Source organism: Odontesthes bonariensis, chromosome 7 (assembly GCF_027942865.1).
Source record: "Odontesthes bonariensis isolate fOdoBon6 chromosome 7, fOdoBon6.hap1, whole genome shotgun sequence".
NCBI lineage: Eukaryota > Metazoa > Chordata > Actinopteri > Atheriniformes > Atherinopsidae > Odontesthes > Odontesthes bonariensis.
The window spans coordinates 23,395,582-23,410,076 of NC_134512.1; the positions used below are offsets into that span (position 1 = coordinate 23,395,582).

Here is a 14,495-nt window from a genome sequence, read left to right on the forward strand (position 1 = left end):
GAATGCTGGCTCTCTCCATATCAGCTAGCATTTATTATGACTTATCTGTATGCATCATGTAATTGTATACATCTCATATAAATAATAATAAAAGAAAAATTAAAGGAAGGTAAAACTAGTGTTAATTTATGTAAAGCCGACTCATTGAATATATAAATACTTTACTTCCAGTAACTGAGTAAACAAATTCTCATCTGTCATCAATTTTCTTCTTCAGAACATTACCATACAGTGAATAATCGTTTATTTTCTAATGGTAATCCACATCAACAAACTTCTCGTGGATGGAATATTAATAGAAAAGGCCCATGAGTTGCAAACATCAGTCAAATGCTGATTAAAAAGGTTTGTTTAATTTAAAAGGAATTAGCAGACAAAGGCACATGATGTTTGAAAATACAACTGGCTGATCACATGGTGCACCAAAGATGAAAACAGAATGTAAACTAGATCATAGTTCTGCATGTAAAACTTCCTCAAACTTCCTCATGAAAAGGAACAAAAAAAGAACTACAGAACCAAAAAAAAAAAAAAGAAGAAAAAAATCCTCACAATGTTCATGGGACAAACATGAAATATAACATGAGTGTTAAAAAAAAAAAGGCTCATTGTTTATCACGAGAGCCAGCAATGTGCTCCTCTCGTATCACTGGAGCATCAAGGCTGTTTGTTGATCCTGTTCAAAAAATTAGAAATAAAATGAAATTGCATTTTTCCTCAGAAAAAGCCTAATATCACAGTATAACCTCCTAACTCTGCAACACATTATTAGTAAAAGACAGATATCCACGAAACTAGACAAAATCCATAAGACATTTATACATAGAAATTCAAGTGACAGACTGTGTGTTGTGTTGCTTGCATGTGCATACGTGTGGGCCTGCACTGGAGCGCTGTGCTGCGTAGCAGTTACCACGTCGCCAGCACGGTAATGCAGTTGGATTGATTTTTGGCCTTTGAGAGAGGAGACGGACGTTCTTATCGGAGCCCAGCAGTGGCTTCAGTGGTTATGGTTCTCTCATGCCAGCATTAATGACACTTCCTGACACGCCCCACCAGCACCAACACCTCGTCACTCCTCTAAAACTCAGATGTAAAACGCTCACTCGGACAGGAATGGTTTTGAAATCAGTGCTCTTAGAAATCAACTATATTGCACTTTAAAACATCAACAATTAACTGAGAAACTTCATTAGACAAACAAAACATTAAGGAATGATTAAAACAAAGCAGAATATTTAAAAAAAGATGTCAACAACCTCTGCTTGAGAATGTAGATTCTCCTCTAAACAGAATATTTAAAAAAGAAAAATGGGGAAATATGCTTATTTATCTCGATAAAACCAGCAGCTTGCTAGCTTACCTTTGCCTAGCTATGTTCAAAGGCAATACAATCGACCTACAGGCACTAAATCCTCTTAAACTATACATAACAGATTCTAAGATAAGCTAAATAGCTGCTGGCACAAGCTTTATATGTACCACATAGATATGAGACCAAGAATATTTCCCCAAGTGTCCAAACATTCCTTTAAGGAACATCTTAGTCTGACTGAAACAAAATGTAACAGAGAAATTATTTTTACTGAAGGGGATGAGACCCACGTCTGTCTGCATTGAAAATGCACCATTCTTCACCCTTCTTTATTTGACCGATAACATCATCTGATCATTTTAATAATTATTAGTGAGGAAGTAGTCAAATCTGCAGTTACATAAATATTATTTTTCACTTCATTTGAAATTGTTTGTTACACGCATTCAAGGTATAGAAAAGCACAAAAAAGAATGAAAGAAGAAAAACAAAATCACTAAAATTGCATTTCACTGTCTTTAAAAAACATTGAATTCTACAAATGCATCGAGATCACGTCCTCCGAAGGTTGTACAACCAATCTTCTTAGACACTGCGATTTTGACAGCTGACAGCACTCATGTTAATGTAATTTTCAGAGTGTTGTCGTCACTATTGGCAGGCACTAACAGCCTGTCTATAGCATACAGTAAACGGTCCCAGCTCCTCCAGAATATGGTCAAAAAACACACGCCCAGGAGGGTTGCTACCACATGATATCGGCTCCTCATCAGTGGAGCGGCAAACTTGGCTGCAGTGGAGACGCACACCAGGATGACAGTAATGATTGCCAACATGATGTTGATGCACTTCCCCAGCAGGACGCGGGCGTCCGGGCTCTCGAGCTGGATCGTCTGCTGCTGCTGCTGCTGCTGAAGCTCCAGCTTGGACACACGCGTCTGACACGACTCAAGGGCTTCCTGAGAAAGATGGGGAGAGATTTTATAGTTCAAAATATTGCTTAAGTTGTTATAGAGCGATTTGCAGACCATTTGGTCCAAAATATCCCAATTTTCCCATAAAATGTTAACTATGTTACAGCAGTAGCACTGTAAGGATGTGTCGTTAAAAAATTATCAAATCAACAGCAGTGTCTCTCTGATGGAAGCAAATATTCTTATGCAAACAATTGTGATCATATGAACCGCAAAAATGTCCAATAAATGGATATCTGACAAGGTTGTTATATTATAAACTGAGATTTTCTACCATTAAAAATAGTGCCACCATTAAAATGTATTCTGAAGATCCCCTGTACAACCTCGATTCTGGGGGAAAAAAAAAAAAAAAAACTCTGATGCTCTGTAAAATATGAACAAAATTATTCAATCATTTGTAAATAATTCAAACCCTCCAAGTGAGCCAGAAAAATGTTTTTTTTATAAAAAAAAAATGGAATAGTGCCAACACACACACACACATACACACACAAAATAAATAAACTTGAGTGAAACATTGTTAAACTAATGAGGTTAACTGGCATTTCCATGACTGGATATAAAAAGAGGATCCCAGAGGGGCTGACTCTTTCAGAAGTAAAGATGGAGAGAGGCTGAACTCTGTGAAAGACTTTGTGGGCAAATAAATGATCAAACAAAGAATACCGTTATATGACAAAGATCTAGTATTGAATGAAAGCCAGTATTAAATGGTTGGGATCTTCAGAGCCTCAGAAAGCACTGCAATAAAAAAAAATAGATACTGTTTTTCAGTGGAAATCAAAAGTTCTAATAATATTGTCAGCAAATACAGTTCATCACTGCATTTTACGAACTTAAGTAAAGAAAGAAAAGAAAGTTTAATGTTAAAGGTTTAGATGAAGTTTAAAACTGCTGGGGTCTGAAGAATCAAAAACTGAAATCTCTGATAATCATGGACTGATATCACCAGCTTCCACAACCATCCACAACCAAAAGCCAGCTTCCACAACTAGGTGTTGAACCGGTCTGCCTACAATCCAGACAAGTCAACCAGTGAAAATATTTGCAGCACTTTGAAACAAAACATATGACGAAAGGGGACCCACCAACAGTTGAGCAGCCAGAACCTCCGTTCAAACAAACAGTAACAGATCTCCAAGGTTCCAAAAAACACCAGAAGAAGAAGTAATTTAACACAGTGGCTAACATGCCTGGTCTCAAATCTTTTTAAATATATTGCTAAAACTTTTGTTGAAAATTAGCATACATTTAAAAAAAACATTCAAATATAGTAGTTTCAATGTGTGATATATTGTCTGAAATATTTTCATTAAAACATGGGGTGTGCATGATTTACTAATCACTGCAGTTTGTGCTCATATACACAGCTTGCTTTGGAAACAACAATGCAAATGACAAACTGATAAGCTGCATAGCTGCACTTTACATGTGAAGTATTACAACATCATGGCTCTCTGTTATTAACCTGTATGTCCCTGGCCCGTTCATGAGCCTGGTAGGCCACTCTTTCTTCTATGCTGGCCAGTTCCTGCTTCAGATCTGCCATCTCATGTTGATGAAGTTCTGTCAGGTCGTTCAGCTGGTCTTCCAAACGCTCATACCTGCAAGTTGGGAAACAGAAATGTCGGTTAAATATTGATACTTGCAGGCAGATTAAAATATATTAGTACTGCGTAAGTTAACTTAAAGAGTTACTGCTACCATTTAGCCAACACCTCCAAATTATCTCAGTGCTAAGCCTCTTTACCTTTTAGATACGGAATTTGTCTGTTTTTCTCCTGATATAATAGTGTTAAATATCAGCTCTGGTGGTGCATTATGTAAGGGGAAATGAAGTCAAATAAACATACCTGTATCTCTCCTCCTGTAGTGTTTGACTGATAATGCCATGCTCTCTCTTATACTGTCCCTTTATCTCTTCAATATCCTCCTCCAGCTGGCTTTGGGCATCTTTGATCTCCTTCACCTCCTCCAAGCACAGGTCCAGTTTGTTCAGGTCGTCTACCCCTGCCTGCAGCTCCTGGCCATGGCCTTGACCCTGCAACTGCCCTGCAGACACTCCTCCCATCCCAGGGTTGCCATTGCTGTCTGCGGAAATGGAGGCGCTGCCAGAGGAGCACTCATCATCACTGGGATATTTGAGCTTGCCCACTAAAGAGGTGCTGCTGCTCAGCCCTTTCCCCGCGCTGTCAGTGGGCATGTGGGCGGAAGAGTCCAGAGTGGTTTTGAGGTGGGCAATGTTATCTGCGCTGCCAAACTTGTTCCTGATGGCATTAGCAAGGTCTTTGGGCTTGCTGAAGAAGAAAGGAGGGGAGAGAGAAACACCCGGTCCGATGGTTTTGATCTTGTCCATTGTCGGGTGTCGGCCGCTGCCAGTCATGTCCCTCAGCAGCTCTCTGGGGGACTCTCGGGGTAAGGTGCTGTGTTTGGCTGCGGGATGGTGAGGGGATGGGCTGTGATGGATTTCACGGTCTTTCATCTTTCGATGGTACTGCTCCAGCTTCTTCTGCATCTGGGCGATGTTTTGAGCTGACTTCTGGTTCTTCTTCTCAAAGACTTGCTTGATACGCCCCACTTGCTGCTTATCCGCACTGTTCATCAGCTTCAGGTACTCTGCTACGTTCTCGTTTTTTGCCGTTAGCTCAATCTTCAGCTGTTCTGTGACTTTCAGTATCTTCTGCTGCAGACTGTCCAAGCAAGACCGACTTCGCTGGACCTCCAAGCCGAAAAACGGGCTTCCATCACAAAGGTCCAGATCCAGATTATTATCTGAAGAGCCCCGGCGCATTGACACAGGCAGGCCGGGAAATCCACCCTCGATACTCTGGTCCTATAAGGAGTGGAAACAAAGTTGAGATGTGTAGTTATGAAGAGGATCTTTGTCTTATAAGTATAATCTAATGCAAAAATAACAAAACTAAAAAAGAAGATGTTTTTGTTCTGCTTTTTAAATATAACTTTATTCTGAAGTTTTGACTTGCATCACTGAGTATCAAGAGTATACATTGCCTCCTCCATCAATACAATGTACACTTTAATTTATGCTGTATTCCCATGCATTTGTGTATTTAACAGTGCAGCACTTCATCAAACTATTCAGTTATTATTATTGTTGCTTCTAGACTATTTTAATATTGACACTGTGAGGCCATCTGGGCATGTCTGCAATGCTCTTGTTTGGCACATCTGCTGCTTTTTAAGACACAGGCCTTAATCCTGTTTGTTCATGGTGTTAACACAGATGACAACATTCAGATTACAGCTATGAAATATTTGAAAAAGAAGTGGACCATGTGCATCTAATGTAGGTCAGTGATAATGTCACACAAAGCCATAAGGCACTGAAAATCCTTTTGCAGACACTGTTCTCTACTTCTGCCGGTAATTACCATTTCTCTGCATCAAGGCCCAACACTACATTTACTTTTTTTGACTGCTGGGTAAAAAGTTCAATGACCCGTACAGAACTAAGACTTCTCTTCTGCAGATTTTGAGGAAGTAACGCAGTAAGCATGTAAAGTTCCAGTAAGCAGTCTTAATCATGGTGGCGAACCAGAAGATGCTCCATAAGAAGGAAACTTAAGGGAGAAAAAAAACGAAGTACGACTTTAATTAGGTTTCTGAACATCGTTTTTAGAGAAAAAGTGTGACTTCATGTGCAACAAAACTGCAATAGTGGCGAAGATATCGCTGCATTTTGAAGGCTGATCACAGTACACCACCAGTGTGAGGACAGGAAGTGTAAGCTGATAAAGCCTCATTCAAAATGTTGTACAGCAAGCGGTACAAAGTAGCACTAATCCATCACAAATGTAACACTGCTATTCAAGCACATAAACAAATTCCAGCTAACTCAAGCAGACTTAGGACTCAATCCCGCCCAGCAGTGCAACATCGTCATGTAACGGTCACATACCGCAAGCTAAGTACATTCACATTTAATGCATCTAGAGTTAACCAAATACTGATGTTCCTTAACACATGGTTGTCATGTGGGATTCAAGAGTTAACATTTAACAACATGTTTAATATCACTAGATGTATACTGCTGCACACACTGAATGACATGTAGTAAATGTTCAGACTAAAAGAGAACACTTTTGAGTAGGACTATTCCTCTCTCAACACTGTGGAAATTCAGTTGTATCCAATTATGCATGTACATTCTATTCACTTGCTTGTGAAACTATGAGCTCATGATCAACCTGTTAAACTTGTTTGAGGCCAGTGCCTTGGATACAAAGAATCTGGTGTGTCATCTCTGAGATCTTGAATTTATTACTAGAATGTATGTCACCGTTTTGTGTACACAGAAGCTGCTTTGTGCCTTCTCTAAGGATGGCAGTATTGGATTGCCAGATTGTCTCACCGAATTGTTCCCAACACCTCACGGCACGTTTTAATAATAAATAATAGTAAATAAAGACTTGTAGAGATATGGATATTAATGGATTTTGAAAATGATGAGCTTCTGAACTGAACACCTTTGGCTTCCTACAATTGGTGATTCTATAAAGTTTGGTTAAGTTTGACAGGTAAAATGTCTAAAAACTTGGGCTTAAGCTACCTCAAATCAATCATTTCTATTCATTTTATTTTTTCATTTGCTTTTCATTTAAGCAGGAAGGTCCCATTGAGATAAATAATATCTCTTCTTCCAGGTCGTCCCTTTCAAGATGGCAGAAACACATACGTGATAAACAATTTAACATAGAAGAACACTTTAATGACACAATGGACAATAAAGGTAGACCCAACAAGGGGCAGGTCCAAAAACAACCGTAAAGGTGCTTTAAAACTCATGACCCCAGACTGTGCTAATGTAGACATTCATTACAAATAAGCTGTTTGTATTAGTGGGAGCACCACTAATGCAAAAGTTGAAGCTAAAGTGCTCTTACGTAAATTAGCAATGTCATCAGGCTTAATTTGCTTGTAACTCTACACACTTTTTATGTTTATTGCCGAAGCAGAGAATTCCATGCTTTTTTCTACAAGCATGCCAGGGGTCCTTCAGCCTCTGCTCTCATCCCAACCTCTCTGGCATCCGTCCCTCTTGTACACAGAACTCTCTCTGTACAGAGGGAAAAAAGCACACTTTGTCATCTCCTACCTCTGCTCTGTTGAGGACCGAGCTGCTGCATATGGATTCACTGGCCTGACGTATAGCCTGAGGAGCCCTGCATCCAGTCACAACCCAGCTCCATCCAGTGAAGCCCCATCTAAACAATTCATGCATACAGTGAGCTACCCCCTTTGTCAGACCTTTTTGTCATACAACAGAAAGAAGAGACTGACAAGCTCCTTCCTCAAGAGACAGTCCAAGGCAGGCTGGTGTGTAGGTTGCTCATATTACCAAGTCTTTTCAGATGTCAAATGACAAACACAAAGAACTGCCTGTTCAATCGGACAGCATTGAGAATAAGCTGTTTCTGCACGGTGGAACTAAGCTGAGTCCTCAGGCGCCCTCCTACCACAAGCGTTTACTTTGAAATGTTCTCCCTTGTGGCATTACAGGCCAAAAATGGACTACAGCAGTCTGAGTGCACATCCTCGAGGTTCTTTGATAACATCAATGTGGTATAAGAAAAAATAGATCAAATAGCCACCTGGGATCTATCGATGAATCACTGGCAAGCAGAAGAGCCGACCTGGACAGGACGGGATTGCGTCTGCAAAAGATCGTCAACATAGCCTCCACATTTACACTGCCCTGGAGCAGAAAATTCCTTGCTGAATACAGCTGGGCCAAGGAGCGTTCACTCTGATACAAAAACAAGGTGGACTTTGACAAGATGGGGCCCAAAACATCAGATCAACGCACATAACAGGAATTACACAACCCACATGTTTTTCTCACTAACTACACCAAACAGCAAGCACAGCATCAGCCAATTTCCTGATGAGAGATTTGATGAAATTGCAACCCCCCCCCCCCATCATCGCTGCTGCGACTCAAGATTTCCACTCACTCTGACAAACTGCAGGTGCAATCAGAATGTCTGCCTGGATGAGTGGCTCTGCTTAAATGAAGTAGCCTCAAACTAATAAAATGTCCTTCCAAATCTGCATCAGGAGCTGCCCCACTTTTCACACTTATGCATTCTCCAGGGTTATAGAGGTAGCAGGGGGCAGGATGGGAAGTATTGATGGTTTCTGGTCCGTGATGAGGGGGGGGGGGGGGGGGGGGGGATTAAAGCCCAGTAACAAGGGGAAAGGCAGTTACAGCACAGCAGCAGTTAAGCATAGTTACGTGAGCAACCCTGAACTGAAAGGTCACTGAATGAAACGCAGGTTCAAGTGGATGAGATAGAGGGACCACCCACAGTTCTTGGTATTTCTGAGCAACAGGATCAACTGCATGGGTTAAAAGCTGATAACTCGATTCAAAAGCTGTGCTGTGTGATTCTGAGTCCTAAAAATATGTGAGAAACATGTTTTTTTTCCCTATAAAATAACCAAGATCTTGTTTTTGAAATTTGCATCCAAGATGGGAGAGAAGGCCAAGAGTGCCCTGGAAAAGCTGACACAGATATGAGATAGAAGAAAAGAAAAAGATGCTGCTCAGCAGCACACGTCACCCCAATCATCAGCATCATCTCCGCCAACAAGATCTGCTGGATTCTTCCTCGTGCCCTCAGGGTGCCTCTCTCACATCTCAGCCCTCTACAAGCCCCCCTGTCACCCTCAGTGCCCTACATAGCACACAGCGTCTGTCCAACACTATGACCCATTTAATATGCTCTGACCCCACCAAACAGCATAACATAAAGATCCGTCCCATCTGCATAAGCCTAAATGTTAACCCAACAAGGCGAAGCTGTGTGTTGTTATGCCCAAGAAATCCACTCATATCTGAGATGAAACTCTGGGGCCACTGGAGTGAATAAAACCTGCAGATGCTGCTCATCTTGCACTGCAGTGTGCTCCCTCCCTCTTGGATCAATGATCTCGTTAGTGATTCAATTTTTCATGCAAAAGCAGACCTCATCATCCTACTGCAGCACCATAAAAAAACAGTCAGAGCAGCAACTCAGAATGAAGTCCTGAACTAGAGTAGGGTGAAAGCTCACAAATTATTCAGAACTGGGTGGGTATGCAGTGGATGTTGACTAACAACTGAGCAGTAATGGTAAAATAAATATTGATTCAGATTAGCAGAATTCACAGAAACTGAGTGTTTTTCTTGCTTAGCTGGTTTTCTTTCTCTTTAGTGGGAACATTATTTGAACTGCAGACTTATTCATGCAAACAGCAACACGCTGTTCCCTTGATGAGGAAGTAATGTTTGTACAAACTCACAATCGCAGCTGTATTCTTTTGAAACCACAGGGTCAAGTCATGCAGGCACACAGACACATGCAAATACAAACACAGGTGTTTGCAGTGGTCTGCAGAAATTTGATCTTATCAACAAGGCATTGATGTGTGGCACAAAGTGGCACCTATTAAGAGTTGTGTCATTGCTTTTGACTGGGTAGCCCATACATGCACGCAAGGCAATAGAGCTGGCACGCTCGAAAAGATGGAACAAAACCATCCCTTCAGCAGAGAACAGAACCAGTGGGGAAGAAGACTGCAACGCTTATTGGTATTCCCTCCAGCTGATCCTCATGGATACAGACCCTCTCCCAGAGCCAGGGCTCACACAGGGAGAGGCGGAGAAAACCAGAGACAGAGAGCACAGAGGAGCACATCGTACATTTAAGTCAAAGAGCTGACTCAACATCTCCACCTCCTCTTCTCATCTGCATCCCACAGCTGCCCGTGTAGCTAAACTTTGACTTGTTTCTTGACTCAGAGGCCAAACACTGAGCCTCATCTGAAGAGAAGCAGAAAAAAAAACTAAGCAGCAACGGAGTTTGAGGCCTTAAGTTTCCTGGATAAATATACCCAGAGAGATCTGGCGAATAAATTGCTTAATGCCAATTCACTATAATCTCAATGACAAGCTGGTCCAGGACTAAATCAATAATCCATTACCACTACCAATGTGTACTTGCTGAGCATGGAGTGGGATTCAGTTAAAGTAAATATGCCGGTATAGTCACTGTGCTGATTAAAAAAGAGAGGTGGAATAGAGGCAATGATGTGTCAGTGAGGACCAAAGCACTTCATTAACCATGAAAAACATAAACAACTTGAACTTTTTAAAAAGTACCCATTTGCAAAGCACACACAGCTTATTATAGAAAATAGTGCTTATGTGATGACTGATGTCTGCCTTCTGTCTGATAATATAAATATGATAAAAACAGGTATATTTAAAGTGCATGGTTAACACATAGGCCGACTGGTTGCATAAACCTCCACAAAGGCCCCATTCACTTGGGTTAAAGACACGTTAAGGAACCAAGTCATGAAATCCAAAACGTTGCATCATGTCTGGCCTCTGACCTAGTATATCTGCTGCTGCACAATGGCTTTTTTTGAGGAACAAATCTGGAATGTTATCTGAGGCCAACAGGATGAGGAAAACGCACAACGGCGCAGTCCAGTGCCAATAAACCAGCCAAATATTCAGATGTGTTGTTCCATTCCACCGATTTTGTGATACGGCACCGCTAGCTGGCTAAGACGATTCGAGTATGAATCTCTCAAAAGAATTTCATTCACTCACAGGATTAAGTGTTGAGTCTCTTCACTGGGTGGCAGATGAGTTTTAATAGTTTCTACAACGCCCTCAGAGGCCAAAGTGTGATGCTCCACCTCTGAGGACTGGCGGTGACTGAGCTCAGGTCTGAGGGCTGATAGAGAAAAGGAGAATTTCTGGTTGCACAAGAATCTCGTATCTTTCCTTCTCGGTGTCACTGCCACTCAGAGCCCCTGCTTTAAGTGCATACTTTAGCTGGTTGGTCACAGGGACTTTGGAACTTATCATACATTATCATTAGCTGAAACTTTGTGTCACAAAGCCTGTTATAGTTTTCGGTTAAATGTTATTATTTTTTGGATATGGGGAGTTTCGATATTTCTATATAAGTGTCTAAAGAAAGGGTGAGTCACGTATTATGCAAATGTTGAAAAATTTGCATAATACGTGCCTTTACTTGACTCGGTTCGTGTATGTTGATATGATAACTAATCAAGCACGGCAGTAATTACATTTATCCCAGTGTCAAAAGCATTTTCTTACAGTGTGACAATTTTTTGGAAAACGGTGTTAGAAATTAGAACATTTCCCTCAACGTGCTCCTCACGTTTTCATTACATTTTTAGTAGGATCAAATCCTCTGTGTACTAATAAACACTGTTTATGAGATAATTATGATGCAAAAGAAATAAAAGGTCATTTGTTGTAGGGAAAATAATCGAATAAGTGTGTTTTTTGTCTTTACATTCACTACAATATTAAGTAGGAGTTAGGCAGCCATTATTTAATTGTTAAAATACACCAGGGACAGGGATGGATAAGTGTGTAAGTTTTACTTCGGAAAAACTGGGTCAGGCACTGAGTCACTGAGTTGCCACAAACGCATAAATACTGTTCAGACGGAGAGCAACACCACACCTTGGTAAATGCATCGATCAGACCTTTCAGTTCCTGTTAATACTGTGAATTCTGTCACAGTTCTACTGCGGAGGCTGAGGGTGTTTCCTCAGCTGTGCTGCTGTTTTGTTGGACAGCATTTGGTAGTATCAGAAACATCTGATGACAAATGCAGACATGTGCACAAAGCACAGCCTTTAAGTGACTGTTTTGGTCGTCAACATCCACTAAAGAAAGAAAAGATAAAAACTCATCAGAAATCCGCCAATCTTTCGCTAAAACGATGCGCTACAACAACAAAACAGACGGTGCCACATTTTAAAATAAGAGTGGAGACAGCGCTGAGGACGCATTTGGCGTGCGCGTCATGATAATATATAGTTGTCTCCGAACTTTCACAATGTCTGACATAAAGCCGCAAACATATTGTACTTCATTCACTGCTAACGGAAAGTCCTTAACGCCATGACTTTGCCTTCTGTACACGTTTTTTTTTCCCAAATGTCCACTAACAGATGCTCCAAGGATCAGGGACACCGACGCCTTCTTGGGGACCTGCCCTTTTTTTTTTTGTATTATGTCCGCCCAAATGTGTAACCGGGTTACCTTTAAGCTCTTTGTTAGAAGAAGTGTGGAGCTTTATAGCGGCGCAGCTGTTGGTCTCACATGACGTGGAGCTAAAGAGACAACAATGCATCGCTGGTACAGTGTGGGAGCTGACTTGTGACACAACAATACAGCACAAAAAAAACCACACCAACTCATGATACTCACCATCCGGCGGCTGACGTATCTTTCTACTTCAGACAAACTTCGCAGGGACACGTTCGGGCTGGGCATAATAACCTCCCGTCTCCAGCCAGTGAGGAGCTAATGGTTAGTCATTTCGGTATCGAGACTCGTCTCCAACTCACCCCTGAAGTCGTATCCATGTTTCGTCCCCCTATTCTCCCTCTCTCTCTCTCTCTTTCTCTGCCTCCTTCATGCACACCAGCCAAGTACACGCACTCTGGCCGCACTCTTCGAAACACAGCAACTATTTGTGAAGCCAAAACTCCGCCTATTGGTCTCTGCAGAGAGCAAAAGAGGGAGGAGGGTTTAACTCTTTCAACACATGTGCCTGTTTAGCGGTAGATAGAAACCGTCCTCGAGAAAACACTGAAACTGTTTGGCGATATGTCCACATTGGGTGTAGTTAAATTGGACCGTTACTACTACTCATGCATTCATCTAACAGTGTTCTTACAGCTGCGATTGATGTGAGCAAACAAATGCAGCTAATGAATATTCATGATGGATTCATCTTTTGACTCTTTTCTGAATCGAACGATTGCTTGATTTGTATTGAAAAAAAAAAAAACTCAAAATATGGTCTGCAAGGAACCCCATCTGGGTGCTTTGTCCAACTCACACTGTGTGTGATAGAATTTAGTAGGAAAAGCCACAAACTTACACATTATGAAGACGGTAAGATAGATAGATAGATAGATAGATAGATAGATAGATAGATAGATAGATAGATAGATAGATAGATAGATAGATAGAAAGAAGATGATATATATATCTATATATCTATATATAGACATATATAGATATATATTGAGTATGATCACTTTACTCTACTGTTATATACTGTCTAATAATTATTACATTCTCCAAAATGTATGAATTGATGCTGATTATCAGGAGAAATGTGTAGTTTTAAAGTGGCAGAGCCACGGTGGGAAAGTGCCGTGTATTACAAATACTGTGGACTTGTTTTGCACACTGTTCTTTATAACACCAAAGTAAATATGATGTCAGATTGTGTTTACAAGTGCTGAACTGTCTGCAGTGAAGACTAATTCTGAATAGTTCAAGATATGCTGTTTATTCTTGAGAGTGCTTGAGATAAAAGCTCCTAGATGGTAAAGTAGGGGTGTAAAATGCTACATTTAACTGTCACAAATTATCCTAAACCCACATATTCAAAACATGTCCACAGTGAGATCAACACAAAACGACTCAGCGGAATGTTGAAAAGTAAAAAGAAGACAAGATTAAAGTAAGTATGTTTCACTTCAAGAGCTGAATATCTGCAAACAAATGAGATATGGAGCGAGATGTGTTGTTTATACTGTAAAACAGATAGTTGTTTAGATATGGTATGAAGAACATTTACACAGGGAACAATATGCTGACAATAGCAGAGAGTGGGTGTCTGATGGAAAATCATAGAAAGATAGATGCATTGCGAATTTGATTTTCATTTGATTTTCGTTTATTATCCCTTCCATGGCGTAACGGCACAGCTGTTGTTTGCTGATGTTTTTACAATAACTCCAGACTCGAAACTCAATTAAAAAGATTTTCCTATTCAGTTTAAACCAGTTCTGTGACTTTGTTTCTCAACACGTTCACCAACATCAGCTCAAGTAGTTCAACCCAAACACCCAGGAGGCAACACTCCGACTGGTCCTTCCACTCACATTCATTCAGCTAGGATTGAGCTAATCCACCTCGAAAAAGCCGATGTTGCATCACAAATCCCTGACCCTTTACAGTTACAATGAGCACTGTTTGTGCAATTCTAAACTGTATGGATGGCTTTGAAGAGATAAGTAAATCAGCTTACTTTTGTAGACCAAACAGTGTGTGCCATGCACTGATATGTATGAACCTTTGCTGTCCAAAGAGTGCAGAACAAGTGATGTAGTGATATTAGACGGAT

General features: G+C 40.8%; 1 protein-coding gene across 2 annotated transcripts; it reads right to left on the reverse strand.

The window, feature by feature from the left end:
* Positions 1–337: 337 nt before the first annotated feature.
* Positions 338–12,823, reverse strand: LOC142384161 (transmembrane and coiled-coil domain protein 3-like). 2 transcript variants are annotated; one of them, XM_075470177.1, is made up of 4 exons: positions 12,700–12,823; positions 4,146–5,125; positions 3,761–3,896; positions 338–2,274 (listed from the first exon to the last, which is right to left on the reverse strand). In XM_075470177.1, exons 1-4 carry the CDS (start codon positions 12,715–12,717, stop codon positions 1,933–1,935), a joined length of 1,476 nt encoding a protein of 491 aa, XP_075326292.1. In that variant the 5' UTR covers positions 12,718–12,823; the 3' UTR covers positions 338–1,932. The 2 variants fall into 2 exon arrangements, with proteins under 2 accessions (XP_075326292.1, XP_075326291.1); XM_075470176.1 differs by having other exon boundaries at positions 12,560–12,823.
* Positions 12,824–14,495: the final 1,672 nt, after the last annotated feature.

Coding starts and splice junctions, on each gene's coding strand:
- LOC142384161 (XM_075470176.1), bottom strand. CDS start 12,625: ATGCCCAGCCCGAACGTGTCCCTGCGAAGTTTGTCTGAAGTAGAAAGA. Junction 5,126..12,559: donor GATACGTCAGCCGCCGGATG/GTGAGTATCATG, acceptor CACTCCTTATAG/GACCAGAGTATCGAGGGTGG. Junction 2,275..3,760: donor AACGGGCCAGGGACATACAG/GTTAATAACAGA, acceptor CATCTTTCTCAG/GAAGCCCTTGAGTCGTGTCA.